The sequence below is a fragment of the Dunckerocampus dactyliophorus genome, chromosome 11 (genome assembly GCF_027744805.1).
Source record: "Dunckerocampus dactyliophorus isolate RoL2022-P2 chromosome 11, RoL_Ddac_1.1, whole genome shotgun sequence".
Lineage (NCBI taxonomy): Eukaryota > Metazoa > Chordata > Actinopteri > Syngnathiformes > Syngnathidae > Dunckerocampus > Dunckerocampus dactyliophorus.
The window spans coordinates 4,558,537-4,575,132 of NC_072829.1; the positions used below are offsets into that span (position 1 = coordinate 4,558,537).

Consider the following 16,596-nt stretch of genomic DNA (forward strand, 5'->3'; position numbering starts at 1 on the left):
TTTGAGCTGTTACAAAAGCAAAAAAGTTGTGTCAAAGGGAAAGTTGTGCTTTTTCACAAAAAGCTGGTTTTCTCCCTTTTTTAGTCAGGAACTGATATTTTCCTGAAACTTACCTATGTTCTACTGCTGATTACTAAAGAACGGATAAAGGTAGAAACAATCTTTTTTTTCTGATGAAAGACAGGAGTCTAATCTTTCTTTTCGTAGGTTCCATGTTTACAGTATATAGCCATAGAACGCAATGTTCTGTGTGCCTTGAAAGATCAAGTAAAAATCGTCTAAACTGGCCAGTACTGAAGGGGTTGTCTTTTGAAAAATGGCTGGGATTGGATGAGTTAATGTTACGTTGTTTTAAGTTTGCTGTGTTTAGGAATTTCCTGCAAAAATGCTAGTCAAAGGTCCTCTATATGATAGGATCGTGCTGCTGTTTTCATGGACGTGCTGCAAAAATGCTCGTCAAAGATCCTCTACAGGCTAGGAGTGCTTTCCTGGACCCTTAGTTAGATGATCCCACTCTGTGTGTACGCCCATCAGTTTGTAGCAAAAAAAATCTGGTTTCGCTACAGATCTTAAAATAAATACTAGAGCGACCTGCTATCCGTCAGTCAGCTACAAACATGGTGGCTGTAAGTTGAATCCTTTTGTTTTACTTCTGCGAATAGGCTAATCCAGCATGACATTGCCTTTAAAATGTGAGTGTACGTAATGTTAGCACTTTAGCTCACATAGCTATGCTAGCATTGCTAGCATTTGTGTCCTCCTGTCCCATTCCTTAATGTTACATTGTAGCTTACATTGTTACATTGTACGACATTTATAATGGAATGTTCTGCTGTTTTTAAGAATCTCTGGCAAAGATCCTTTATTTATGTCCAGGAGTGTTTTTTTGGACCTATTGCAAAAATGGTTGTCTAAGATCCTCTTTATTCTGTGCTGGTTTTAGGAACCTGCTACAAAACCACCCTTTGCTAGATGAGCCCTTCCAATGGAAAAAGCAGGCTTCGCTACACATCTTAAAGTAAAGCGTGACGCTCTGCCAAATATCCATTAGTCAGCTACAGACGTGGGAGCTGGAAGATTGTTTTTCTTCAGTGAATATGCTAACCGAGCATGATGTTGCTATTAAAATGTGAGCGCAATGTTCGCACTTTAGCTCACATAGCTATGCTAGCGTTGCTAACGCTTGTGTCCTCCTGTCCCACTCTGTATACATTGTTGTATGGGATATATGACATCTATTACATTGGACAGAGTCATAGTGTATGTGTAAAAAGTGGATAAAGGACACAATAGCACTTCATGGAGACACACACTCTATCCCAGACAAACACAGCTCATTAGCATTAAAGCTGCTGACGCACACAAAAGGCCGCGTACTTAAAGCGCTTTTAAACTGTCTAAATTTCAGCACACTGTTGTGGGACTCTTCACACTGAAAAAGATAACTTCAAATGGAACCAAAAATACATTTAAAAATAAATCTGATTGTAAATCAGATGAGATGACATCAGCCTGAAAAGTTGACGAGAGTTTCACTCCCTAGAAAGTGACAAAACCGAAAAGTTGCTGCAGTGTCTTCATGGGTGTGATAAATCACCTAATGAGCGTCTTTAGGGGTGATAGTCTTCACGGCTTCTTTTTCAGACGGCAATTACTGAAAGTCTCTGGGAGGAAGAAAAAGAGTTTGCCTTTCTCTCTGCACAAAGGAAGCAGACTTGGGCTAACAAGCTCTTTGCACATCTGTTGAGGCGGTGTGTGATCCAACCTCAGTGTCTTCACATACAATTACACTTTCTGGGTTATTTGCTGGAGAGATATGCCAGTCGCAATGCACACTCACAGCATACTCACTAGACTACAGTTCAAATCACAGATTGCTTATTTTTATTTCATTTGCCTTGCTGCCGGTCGCCTGAGCTGGCATTTTCCGTTGTGTATCGACTTAAAAAAAAAATCATATCTAATATACACAGCGATGACCAAATGTATTCGATCAGCACCTACTGTGAGGTTTGTGCCACGGCTTAAACTTTGCTTGATTTTGTTTCTGTAAAAATGAATATGCCAGGATGTAGAAGCTCTATAAGCCTATTTTTAGTCCTGAAACAAAGTACAAATATTGCCATTCATTAGTTTAAAAAATGTACAATTTTACAAAAACACCCTGGAAAATATATTATTATAATATTATTTGATAAGATGAATATTATTCTATTATATATTAAAGTATTATATTATTTTTGTATTAAATACTATTACTTATACATTATGTTTCTAATGGAATATATTACAAAAATAAATAAATATTATTGTTTATGAATAATTAATACACCAGGATGCAGCAGCAATTTGACCCAAATTGTATTGTTAGTGATGAAATATGACAAATATACAGTACGAATATTGTTATTCATTTGTTTAAAATTGTGTGTCATTTTACAAAAAACTGAAAATATAAAATGTATTATTTAATCGTATTAATATTATTATATTATGAATTAAATGTTATTATATTATTATTGTATTAAATAGCATTAGAAATCAAATATGTTATTGGTTATATGTTATGTTTATAATATTGTATTTTATTAAGACAATGCATCTTTTTGTCATTTTTCTGTAATAATTAGGGCTCCGGGATGCAGAAGCTCTTTAACCCAAATTATAGTTTTAATGCTGAAATGTGAAAAATATAAAGTGCTAGTATTGTTATTCATTAGTTTTCAATTTGTGTCATTATTAAAATGTATTAATAATATATAATAATATTAATCTGGTTTTATTATACAGTAGTACCTCACATAACGTAAACCTCCTTTTATGTAAATTCCACTGAACGTAAAGAATTTATGTACATTTTTTTCATCGTATTACGTAAGAAATTCCATATAACGTAAAGCGTCAAGTCGGTGCAAGTTCAGAAATTCGGTTTGAATAGCTCGTGCGACAGAGAGAGGGAAACATTTTCCATGGCTAACTCTCATTGGCTGATTATCGGGGCACCGCCTACGCTCTCATCTCATTGGCTGACTTATACAGTGCGTACGTGAGTTTGTGTGAGAGACAGGCTCTCCCTTCAACCTCCCTTCCTCATCGAAGTCACCCTTAAACTAGTTGATTGTTTTTGGTTTTCAGTTTTATTCATTTACAGTAATCTTATTTATTACCTTATTTTATATTGGAATGTTAGTCTACTGTGTTTATGCTAACGTTTTCTTATATTTTCCCACCATATTTGGTGGACTTTGAATATTTTGAAGGGCCAAAGGGGTGAGTTTGGGAAGATCTTGGAATGGATTAGGCTATTTACATGTATTCTACGCTTCGTATAACGTAAAAACCCTATAAGGTAAACGTTCTCGGAACGGATTATTTACGTTGTAGGGGCGTCTACTGTACATAATATTCTATATTATAATAATCAAATTAAACAGTATTATTAATAATGTTATTATTAAATGTTATTTATATATTTTGTTGATAATATAATATTATATTAAAATATTTGTATTACTATTATTATGATCATAGTTATTTGTGTGCATTCCAGAACGGTTATAGTCTGGGGGGAAAAATGTTGTTTCAGTTTGGTATTTGGCAAATAAATAACATTTTACTTTTTGCAAAATGTCTGTAATATTTACAGTATGCGTTGTCTTTGCATGACAGTTCATATATTTTATGGACTAGAGGTTTGACATCAAACAAAATACTGAATAGAATAACAATCCCTTTGACACTGACTACAATGAAGTTTTTACAGTTCTTTACAAAGAAAAAACCCTGACATTTTTCATCCTGTATGTTTTTGTCACAAGGCAGCGGTGAACACAATCTCATCGGGAATCCTTTCAGCCGCGCACCAAAGCCACCCTGTTAACTTTGGCATGTTTGTGAAAGTCGATTTGTCTCGTCTCAGTTGTGCGACTGATTGTCAATGCAACTCTCTCAAGGTCATCAAGCACGAGGGTTTCTCCAAGGACGTGGGCGAGTGCTCGTTGTTCGATCTGCTCAAGTACAGCGACGTGGACGATGATGAGCGGCTGACAAAGGAGGAGTTCTACACCGCCTTTGGTAGGTTTGCATTGTGATGTGTTGCCATGGATACCAATCATGGGATCATAACCCGTGACGGCAACAATGGGAATAAGACGCTGATGTCTTCAAGTCAGGATCTGTGGGGAAATAACTCTTTCAATCCCCTGCTCATTTTGTAAGTTTACCACCTTTCAAAGACATAAACAGTCCATTTTTATACATATTTATATTTTATATTTTATTAACACTGCTTTAAGACCTTGAGTTACTCATTTGATACCAAAGACGTATTTATACGTTTTATGAAGCCGAACGCCCCATACCAACAATGTATTTATAAGTCTTTTACGTTTACGGCAAAAAGATGTGATGGCGCAACTCTGCACCAACGCATGTCACTTTCGGAGCAGTTTTAAGCCATAAAAACGGCCACAAGGTGGCAGAAGTGCATTTGATAACAGCTCGGCAGGGATCATAGATGGATAAATCACACATGATAGGAAGGAGGAAGTGAGAGAGCGCACGTTGCCTAACAGTCGTACAGCTGTAAATATCATTTACCCCGGTCAGAAAAAGACCAAGAATAAGCATTGAGCACCCACAACATTGGTTCAAACGCTGACGTTTTGTACGATTCGACTGATTTTCACCTCCAAATTGTGTACGACTTCAGGATGCTTGAAAGTTCAATAAGAAGGGAATGATCTGCAGAGTACTACGCAATCCAACCTGACTACTTTAAGTTTATTTTATACAACCCCAGTTTTCGTGCGATTGCATCGACTTTTATGCAATATTGCACGCAACAAACTAGTCAGATTGCCCTGTACTGTATCGTTCCATGCAATTGAGTACCCAAACAAAGCACCCTACACGTTGCTGACTCTTAACTGTGTATTTTTTATTGAGTGTGACTGATAAATAACCCGCCATGGGGCCAAAAAGAGTTGTGAGTGCCAGAAGTTTGATAAAGAAGGTGAGAAACACTATTGAATTCAATCGCGCCAGGAAGTACGGGAAGTCCGCATTAGTGATGGGAATTTCGGCTCTTCCAAAGGGAACCGGTTCTTTTGGCTCGCCTCCCAAATGGCTCCTCACATTTATTTTGTTGCTTCAATTGATTTATTACCAAAATACGTGCAAACTGAATTTCTCTTATAAAAATAGAACTACTCATCCCTCGTTTATCGCGTTTAGTTGGTTCCAGACCCAAACGCGCTAAGTGAATTTCCTCAAAGTAGGATTCAATATTAATAAATGGAATATTTTCATAGTTAGAGCATAGAAAACCTGTTTGTGACTTTTTAAAGACGTTTTTTAACATTATTAGAGCCCCATAGACATGAAACCTAAAAATGGATATTCATTTCTTCTTGGGTGAAAGTTACAACGTGAACTTGATGAAGGTTCCTAAAGTTGTGACATCCTAAAGTGTGAAGCACATGTTTGGTCCACCGGGGTGTTCTGATGAAGGTGTTGCCAAAGCAAGCAGGTCACAACAACTCATTAGACATCATGGCGCCAGGTGCTCCGCAAAGGCAAACAGACGTGCACCAGATTCCTCCTTTTGTTCCTGCATGTTTCTTTCATGATTCCTTCCTGTCTGACATTTGCAGCGGGCTCAGTATCTTTATACGGGATCTCCCGTGACATTTGGCGGGCGTGACACATTTAGTGGGAGTGGTGGATGGGGGGCCCACAAGGCATCGTCTTCATCTCATCACCTCGGTGGAGAGGCGGCGCAGCAGGCGACGCGAAGTTGCAGCAGCAAATGGCAACATGAAGGAGGGCGAGTGAGTGGGTGCAAAGCTCTTTGGATTCAAACTCCAACCAATCTGGAGACTGCCGCGCTGCCTTGAGAGTCGATTTCTGAGCATGAAGAGCTGGTATGGGAAGTATCAATATTCCAGTATCGATCCGCACATCACTACTAAATATTGAAAAACTGCTCGCACAAGGCAGCTAACAATCCAGGTAATGGCATTCACCTGTTCCACCTATAGAGCCCTCTATTAAAACACCTCCAACAACGTTTTATCGTTTTATATACATTCTGTGACCATATAGTAACAGGTACTTGCATGATAACATGTAGTACTTACGGTATTTGGGTCATTTTAAGCATTACCGGAGCTTCCTTCCTGGTTGTATTGATTCCACCGAGCCCATAGCAACGAACGATACTTCCAACAACAGCAGCAGCATAGAGAATGCGTTTGCTATCACTAATCACGACAGACTTTGTGACGACTACTACTTTTAGGCAGATCCAGCTATCGTCAAACACTAAGCCATTCTCGTAGTGTTAGCATTTAGCACTAGTGCTAAAAGTTTCATAGACAAAATAAAAGCATAATAAAACAGTCACTTACAATGTCCGCTCTCACTGGGGTGCTGACTGATGGATGAAGACTTGTACTCCCCGTTGAGTTGGAGAATTCAATTCAAGAATATGACGCAGCTCCATTCGCTTACGTTGCATGTCTCGCTTGTTCTTCTGTGCCACTCGCTTCTTCTCTTCTCTCCTCTTTCATCCGTCTCTGTTATGTTCAGAGTCGCAATGTTTAGCACCAGTGCACAGATTTGATTGGCTGAGTAGCACCACGTTGAATGACTAAACTCGCATGCAATGCATTCATTCATTTGTGCTGCTCACACTGGTGTATGAATGTGCATGAATGGTTGGTGGTGGTCAGGGAGGCCATCAGTCTCCCCCACGGCAGCTGAGGTTACAGATGTAGATTACTACCATGAGTTTGTGACTGAGGAGTGAATGAATAATGGGTTAACTTCATTGTGAAGCGCTTTGGGTACCTTGAAAAGCGGCAAACAGGAGGTACCTCTGTAATATGGAAGTGGGTTGGATTCAATACCGCATATGTCGTCTCCTCAATTCGTGCCATTTTCTTTTGTTTTGGTAGACATTATGGCGCGTTTGCAAAAACTGCAAATGATGTACTGAAAAAAAAAGCCGGCCAATCACAGCTCCAGCCCTCGAATTTGTTTGGAGGTGCACGTCAAGCTGGCCTGGAAGGCTTGGAGGGGGAGAAGTCAGCTTAGGCGGGCACCTTGACACTGCAGTATAATGAAACCGTAATTAACTGCAACTCCCCAGTGCCGACAGCACTCGTGCAGCCCAAAACCGAGACGCTACCGCCACCATTGCCTTGCTACTCACTTTTGTTGCCATCTTTTTAGACAGAAATGGCAGTGGCTAGCAAATATATACTGCTATACAAGCAGCAACTGTTACGATGCATTGTGGTACGTCTAATAATACATGGTTAAACCACATGCATGAATTTTTTGAGCGTGTAATGCTTGATTGTCACAGAAATTGGACACAAATAAGATTAAGTTCTCCTGCAGCCAGAGGACAAAGTTACACTTCATGGTCGTTGTGACAACATCGTCAAAAATGATCCAAATACGCAGCGGCTAAACTGCCTCGCCCCTTGTGTCCAGAGCAGCTCTGGGATCGGAATGTTCCGCCATGAGAGCGGCACCTGTTAATAAGGAGGCACACCTTTGTGGAGCCAGCGGAGCGTGGCAACATTGTTTGTCATGGCGAGAGATAGCGCTTTAAAGCCCATGCATTATTCAAAGGCTCCTAGAAGGCGCTCCGCAATCAATTTGCCTCAGCTTGCGGCAAGGAAGCCGTCTGGCATAAGCGATGTCTTTTAATTAGATGATGCCACTGATAGGAAAGCTCATAGGCGGCCTCTTGCCACCGTCAAATAATCTGGTGAATGACGGCCGTGGCCGCGTCGTGGCTAAGCAGATAAGGTGTCATCTATCAGAGAGCGTCGTTAGCTTTGAGTCGTCTGACGGCCTGTAAACACGGCTTGGCGCCGAGCAAAATGCATAGAGGTCTTGCAGCACTAGCGGCAGCGGCGTCTCGCTAGGGGGTCATGAGTTCATATCCCAAATGAGTGTCAATTTGTAGAGCCAACTCTCGACAGCATGCACTGTAATCACGGGTAAACATAACATGCATCTATTATACTCAGTCATGCTTTGAATGCAGGAGCAATGCTTGGTGATATATTCCTGATTGTTGCTCATGATAATCATTATTACATCATAACAAACAGTGCCATGTGCTTTACACAATTACATCACTTTACATTATCACTAATGAAGCCATTATTAGTGGTGCCATTATCACACTTGATTATGTTCCTCAGTTTTAAGGTTACGTTTGGTTCAGTTTGGGTAGAGTAACAGAAGAAAATGCACAAATTAATTAATTAGCAGGAAAAAAACTAGAAGAGGTCCACTCCCTATGTGCAACAGGGCTGTCCACAGTGCAGCCCCTGGGCCATTTGCAGCCCATGGCTGTTTTTTTTTTTTTATTGGCCCGCGGCACATTCTAAAAATATAATTCAGCAAGAAAACAAAAAAAAATACAACAGCAAAAAGTGAAAAAATCAGCAGTAATTTTACAAGAATAAAGTCAAAATATTAAGAAAAAAAAGTTGTGCTCAAATGGGAAAAAGTCATAATTTTACGAGAATAATGACATTTTAGTGGCATAAAGTTGAAATGTGAAAGAAAAAAAGCTTTTTTTGTTGTAATATTATGAGAAACAAATCTAATTTTGGAAAATGAGGTTGGGGAATTATAGCAGCCACACACTCCTGCCGGCCCAGAGGTTTGCAACAGGTAGCAGGGCCATTCAAAATTTGCACTGGAAATGTTCTAGTTGACTGTAATTCTCATTCCGAAACGCAACTATAGTAACATTTTTAGAAGGAATGTTACTGTATTAGTCTGTTAATGATTCAATTAAATCTAAGAGGTAACATTTAGATAATTAAAACTGATTGTGTGTGTATCTTTGCTTTCTTCATAGTATGCCAGTCTTTAGACCACAAACCGGTCACAGCGCCTCTGCAGGTTGTAGCCAAGTAGTGCACTGGACTTTGCTTCGATTGCTTAAAGTTATCATTTATTATTCGTTGCGATGGATTAATGGGCCTGCCTGTGGAGCAATAGCAGCCACCCACTGCTGCCGGCTGGGGCCCATTCAAATATTTCCTCTGGAATTTTTCTAGCACTATTACTATCTATACTATCTAGCAACCATTATTTCCATTCCGAAACTCAACTATGATAACATTTTAGGCTGAATGTTACTGACTTAGTCTGTTACACCTGAGAGGTAAAATTAATGTAGTTAAATTGTATGTGTATTGCTGATTTATTCTTAGTTTGCCAGTCTTTAGATTACAAACTGCCAAGTAGTGCACTGCATTTTGCCTCAATTGCTTAAAGTTACCATTTAATAATATTAGCAATCAAATATTTATGGGCCTGCCTGCGGAGCAATAGCATCCCTCCCTGCTGCCAGCTGAGGTCGTGGGCCCATTCAAAATTTCCTCTGGAATTTTCCTAGTTGATTATTATTTCCATTCCGAAACTCAACTATGGTAACATTTTAGGCTGAATGTTACTGAATTAATCTGTTGCATCTGAGAGGTCAAGTTAATGTCGTTAAATTGTACGTGTATTGCTAATTTATTCATGGTTTTTCATAAACATCCTTGCAGCCATCGCCTGTAGTAATACTCAAAAACATTTCTTAAGTTTGGCAGGTCAGCGTGGAGACAGCAAATTACAACTGGGCAGCAAGTCTGTTATGCCAACAGCTAGAAAAAACAAAACAAAGCACAACTATCCCAGTTTAAGCCCATGGAAAGTGTCACAAAACTAAAGGGAAGGTCACAGGGATGGATGAGAGGACACAGTACTGCAGGACATAGTAGTTGTTTTTTTTTTGTTGTATGTGTTTGCTTGTCTTTTCCCCCTGTGTAGAGCTGTGAAATTCACGCAAACAAAGATAGCTGCAGCGAGCACAGAGAGCTTCCTCTCTGTCCGCCGTGTGCAACCCACCAGGCACAAGCTGCCAAACAAAGCGGAAGGAAAAAGGTCACACTACAGTTTTCCACCAACACAAAAAACTCCACCAGAATACCAAAGTGAAACCTTGTCAGCTTGACACGTCACACCCACAAAAAGCTGCAGCGACAGTGCCTTTTACGTCACTTGAGCTCAGGAAGGTTTTATTCCATTAAAGAGACGCCGGCGTTATTAAACACCAATTAATGGATACTCGGTTTTCGCTGTCAAAAAAACCCTGCTGGGAATTCATTCCGCTCGCTGCGAGAAGCACGGCAAAATGGTAATTCACGCTTCGTTATCCCAAATGCGCCTTTTCACTCGCTCCCTCAAGGCGGAATGCATTAGAGAGATTTTAAAATAATTAGGCGTCCTTCCTTTTTGTGTTGTAAAGTGATCTTCCAGTTCAGCTCGAGTGACAATTTTCTCACTAATGCTTACAAAAGGATCACTGCTGCATCTTCAGACTGAGGACGCATATCGAAGCATTTATTTATTTATTTATTTATTTTGGCACCATCATACCTCCTGGTCACGGTAAAATATCTTGGATTAACAGACTCAAGTCAGGACAGCAGAGCATTGGGATCAAGTTTTAACACAAGACTTAACCTCCCGTTTCGTAGTTATGCATGCACTCCCATAAATTATTAATACCGTATGGAAAAAAGAAAACCAGTTATTTGCATGAAGAATAGCGCTTTGCTACGCTGAGGAAGGGCAACATCGCTTGTTGTACTTTTTAGTTAACTTTTTCCCTTTTCGTTATGTCTCCCAAGCACGAGGCAGACACTTCTGATGGCACTGCGTCAAAGAAAAGGAAAGCGAAAGTGAAAATTACACATAAAGAAATGCTCAGAAAGTGAAATCACTTTAATAAAATTTTAACCAAAATTTGCTAATTTGAGGGGACATGAAAAAAATGCTCAGAAAGTGGAGAAACATTTTCTGCAATATGACAGCATATTTTTATATATTTTTTCATTACTATTTAAAAAATAAATGTATCAATTTAAAATGTAATATTTGGAAATTTTATTTAGAAATGTATGAATTGTAAATGATTTATTTAATTTTTTTTAAATGAATTTAACATGTAAAAAAATGAAATCACTGTTTTTTGTTTACAAAAATTGGGAGTTTTGGTAAAAAAAAAACAAACTTTTTTTTGTACAATTTTTAATTTTTTTTTTTTTTTTACCAAATTTGCGAGGACTTGAAAAAAATGCTCGGAGTAGAGAAACACCAATCAACATTGGCTGCATGCCCGGTCCACGCCGCTCAAGCGCCGCGACCATCGTGAGGGATAAAGGTGGTATCTTTGAATAGAATAATATTCTCCTATGAAATGAACAGAAATGAACAGTGATAACTTAACGGCGCAGCGGTGTCAGACTTGGCAACGAATTGAGCCCAAGCCACTGACCATTTGTCAACCGATTATGAGGATATCTGTATTACATCCATGCCAGTCTTCCCAGAAGAGTGGAACGTGTTGTAGCTGCAAAAGACAGACCATATGTAAACATATGTCAGTTGATCCATGGCTGCGTCAGCTAACGTGCTGCCTCGGCCTGGTCGCACACACGGCACAGAGGACATCTGTCATTTGAAGTATGCTTTCAGGAGGCGCAATCGGGCTTCGCTGTGCTGTATCTTAATATCTACGCTCCCAGTGAAAACAGATAACCCTTCAATGGCCCAAGAACATCCCCTTGCCATTCTCTAAGTGGGCGCTAGACCAAGGCTGCAATGGAACGGAATGGGGATCGAACGCTTTGGCAGCACTTGCACACGCTTGGAATAAAAGCGTATGGGACAAAGCAAACCAAGTTGACTGTCGAAGCTCGTGCGTCCGTGGCCACACAGGGCGCTGCCATCTTGCGCTGTTGCTTAGGGTGAGAGAGATATGTTTGCTGCAATAAAGCAGCCTATTTTCAAAGAAAATAATGTTTTAAATGTATTTGAAATAATAATAATAATAATGTAATAAAAAAATAATCAACTAATTAATTTAATTAAATAAATCTAATATTTTTACATTATTTTTTTACAAATTCGTTTTCAAACGTATTTTTAAAAACGTATTTTTAATACAAATAAATAAATATACTTTGAAAACGTTTAAAAAAAACGAATGTGCGAATTTGCAGGGATGTAACTGCAAGATTCGGAAGATGCGATTCATAGGAAATGATAATTATACATTAGTAAATTTTTTAACTTTAATAATGATCTGAGTGCATAAGAAAGTGGAAAGGAAAACATACGTCTTAAATCGTAAGTATATTGAACAAACAGCAGCAACAGAACCAATGTTGCAATAGCGGGAAAGGAGCAAACTGCTCATCACAATAACGCTGATGAGTTCATTGTAAACGACCGTAGGCAAATGCACCGTATGAATTTCACACCAACAGCTGAGTGGCAATTTCTTTAAAGCGTATGCAGAGGTAGATAAACCTGCTGGATGCTGACCACTTATGATATCTCTAATGCACCTACTGTCATCTTGTGGCATTAATTCCAATGTTTTTTGCACACTAATTAGAGATTTTATAGACTACAGGAGACCCTGTGGTTAGTTGGATAGAAGTGTTAATTGGAGCATTAATTTGTGATTTTGCATTCTTCATTTTCATTTCAACAGCTTTCCTTACTGCACAATAGTCGTGGTAAAATTAGTCCAATTTTTTGTTTTTATTAGAACTCCACTCATATTCAGCAGCACGCGTCACCCTTCGGGATTTTGTCACCACAGCTGCTCGGGCAAAAAAGACTGGCATGATGTTGCAGTAGTGTTCCATTTTTAATCACATTACCACCGTTATTATGCTGATAGCGTTTGCGGGTAGAGGAAATACAAATTGGTCAGTAAATATGCGTCCTTTTTGCATTTTAATGACATCCAACACAAAATGTGTGAGGTGAAATACAGTCCCAGTTCATTGTTTTCATACTTTCATGGTCGATTGTCCGATATCACAACAAGAATGCTGTCGACTTTGAGTGATATGTGCCTCATTAAGCAACCTACCGGTGCCTTTGTAAAAGCTAGCTTTTAGCTTTTCTTCCTAGTTCTTGGGAGCGCATCGCTATCAGAGAAGTAGTCAACGATCACACAATTTAAAAGTTTTTCCAATTGTATTAAAAAATGAGAGAATATATTTGATTACAGTGCTGGACTCCAGCATTGACAAGGAAGATGGACAAAGAGCCCAGAATGATGGCTGTCCAGGGCTTATAAAGCAGTTACTGCGCCCCTCTAGAAAGTGGGAGTTGAGTTTGTGTGAAAGTGAAAGTTAAGCCTGTGTGAGAGAGTTTTGTGTGTCTGCCTCTTCTCCCAGTATTTCACATCAGTCATATCCAAGTGTTGCGCAACTGTGATTGTACGATGTGAGTGTGTGTGTCAAGAAGGCCTTCTATGAGAGGCTATTAGAATTCATCTAAAAGTGTAATAATAATAATAATGCTTTTATATTTGTAAACCAACAGGTGTAGATATGTTAAGAAGTTCTACTGTATATATTTAACGAAAATAATTTGTGATTATAGGTGAAAAAGTGGATTTAGTATGAACTTTGGTCTGACTTTATTTCACTTTATTCTTGTAAAATTACTGGTGATTTGTGTTCATTGTTCATTTTATTAATTTTTCTGTTTTTTTCCGTTTTGTTGTCGAATTATATTTTTAGAATAAACATGAAAAACAGACAAATACACAGAAATAAACAGAACAGTAAACAAAAATAAACAGAAAAACAGCAAATAGCTCCCGAGCCATACTTGGGACACCCCTGATCTAACGTGTTCAACACAGCTTTGTCGGAGAAGCTTATTGTGTTTTTAGAGCAAAACACAAACCAACAAAAGCCATCTGTGGAAGGAATTCAAAGGAGGAAAGTTAAAAAGGGTGAAGAATTGAAAGCCTCCTTGTGTGAGACATGAACCCTTATGTCTTTCTCTTTTCTGTGTGCTCTAAAGATCTAAAAACAGCTAAAAAGACGCAGCTAAGAATGCACGTGATGGGAAACACTTCACCGCCTATAAAGCCTTCTGAAAAAAACTCCAAAAGGCACCAACAACGCTCCATTTACATATAATGTGACGTGCATAACCAAGCTACAGCGACATTGCTGTTATTATTAGTAACATTAAGTTCCGGAAATGCTTAGAAGGATCAAAATACGACAAAATACTGTAAGTATTACACGTTATCATGAATCTACCTGTTACTACACGGGTACAGCATGGATTTAAAACCTTGTTGGAGGTTTATGGAGGTGTTTTAATCGCGGTCTTTGTAGGCGGTATAAGTGTGTCCCATTATGTGCAGTAATGAGTAATGTCTCTTTTTATCTGTTTTTATACCTTTAGAAAGCACATGTTTATGTCACATACAGTCAAACCTGTCTATAGCGGCCACTGAAGGGACACGGCAAAATTGGCCGCTATAGACAGGTTTTGAATTTGTGCGCACACATATTAACATGAATTCACAAAAAGACTGGAGCAAAACCAAGAGACGTAGGGGAAACGCTCTGTTGACACATAAACAGGTAGGTAAATCTAGGTAACAGCTCCAGTGAGGAAACTAGTAATATCAATAACAACAATGAACCAGCGCCGCACATTCGACGGCGCTGGCCTTTTATCCGCCACAAATGTTAATTGACCGCAGCTGCGCGGCCAGCAGGCATGAAGCGGCTGCCTCTTCCCCCCCGGAGAAGGCACAGCCCACCAAATAAGAGCGCAGGACAGGGGACACTCGCTCCTGTCCTGCAGAACGTCACAAATTTCCATCTTTGATTTTTTTTTAAAACACAATTTTAAGCAAGAAAACAAGAAATAAAAATTTTAGTGAACGAGCCCGAAGATATATGTACAGGATACGCGTGAAGCAGTCATGAATGGGTGTGTGCGTGAACAATTGAGTGCGGAGGAGGTGCGAAGATCGTCATAAACTAACAATGCCATCGCTCCTTTCTTATTGAATGGGCTTCTAATCTCGAATTAGTCGGCAATTAAGTGATATTTTAGATGTTTTATTCAGGTGTTTTGGCCCTTTTAGAATCTATTCACGGCATTGCAAAGTGGGAAGATTACCGTTTTGTCCGTCATTGAATCTTTTCAGGGCAGCATTGCAAAGTAAGAAGACGTTTTTTTTATGTCGAAGTAGGACTCGGTAATTAAAGTCTACACACGACGGCTTCATTGCTTAAAAAACGAAACTTTTTTGTGCATGAAGCTTCTGCTTGAGTCGGCATTTTGGCCGCTATATTGAACAAGGGATACAAAATGGGTGGCCGCTGGCCGCGTTAGACAGGTGACCGCTATACACAGGGTATATAGCACGTACATTTTTGGCGGGATTTTTCAGTGGCCGCTATAGGCAGGTGGCCGTTCTATACAGGTGGCCGCTAAGACAGGTTTGACTGTATAAGGATTGTGGATGACGGGCAATATTAAGAAAAGGGCAGTTTTCCTTTAAGGCCAAAAGTATGCCTCACAAACTTTTAAAGTGTAAAATGTATAGCGACTCATCACAAATGATCAAAGTCACAGTCTAGCCTGCAGCCTGGTCGGCAGGCTAGCGCTACAACCGTGCTTCCGTCCGTTGTGGAGCTGCCTCCATCTCCCTCAAAAGCAGCTAGCGGTGGTACGCGGCTCCGCAGGCCATTGGGTCGTCCAAGCTAGTGCTTCCCTAGTCACACAATTACTTGTTATATTGTACATGTATGCGGTATTATAATGCTATACATTTCCTGCTTTATTATCATTTATTTATAAGTAATTACCGATGAATATGCGGGGATTCACTAGTGGATACCGATAATGACTACAGTGAAAACAAGGCTGGAGGTTTTTGGAGGTGTTTTCATAGCAGGCTTTCTAGGCGGCATAAGTGTGCCCCATTACATGCAGTAATGAGCTGGCTCTTTTTATCTGCTTTTCTATCTTTAGAACGCACAGATAAGAGAAAGACGTGTATTCATGTCTCATATAAGGATTATGGACGATGGGCAAAATTCCCCAAAAAAGTGCAGTTTTCCTTTTAAAGGCGCCACGTGTCCTTTTGTCTACAAAAGCAGCTCTCTTATAAAGTGAGTTTAGTTCCAGGCTTGGAAGACAAACAACAAGGGGAACATCCGCGTTGATGTTGTGCAGAAACTCCCTTTGTTTGGTCGTGGCGCTCGAGCAGCAGCAGCAGTTCAACATCAAAGGCCAAAAGAAAGAGTTTTCCTTAGGAAGACAAAAGGGAGTGTTTGTGTTTCATCGCTCAAACTATTTTCGATCTCTGTCAGAGATTTGGATGCGCCGAGTCGCTCGTGTGCGGTATCAAAAACGGCAACCCATCCTTGTTCTTCTTCTTTTGGGAAAGAGTGAATGAACGCAGCCATCCGAGATCAGAGAACATTCACTTGAATGTCTTTTCTGATGTTGATCTTCTTTTTGAGTGGATGCCCATATGGCACCGTGATGGAAAATACTTTTATCGGCACTCCAAAATATTCAACTCAAAGCCGTGCAGCAGTTTGTGTGGTACGGACCTGCCTATTGGTGGAGGGAAGATTGTGCGAGCGCTTGAGAAGCAGCACGTGATTGAGGGCTGAGTCAAAAGAGGTTGGCTAAGCAACCTTTCTGCAATTTGTCTTC

At 39.7% G+C, this 16,596-nt stretch overlaps 1 protein-coding gene across 4 annotated transcripts in view; it reads left to right on the plus strand.

Annotated features, from left to right (window-relative positions):
• The window catches only part of fstl5 (follistatin-like 5), a 162,787-nt gene that overhangs the window by 85,364 nt on the left and 60,827 nt on the right, over positions 1–16,596 (plus strand). For all 4 annotated transcript variants that reach the window (XM_054793025.1, XM_054793022.1, XM_054793023.1 and 1 more), the window contains exon 6: positions 3,954–4,074. In XM_054793025.1, the coding sequence (XP_054649000.1) occupies positions 3,954–4,074 (121 nt within the window). The remainder of the gene's footprint in view (positions 1–3,953; positions 4,075–16,596) is intronic.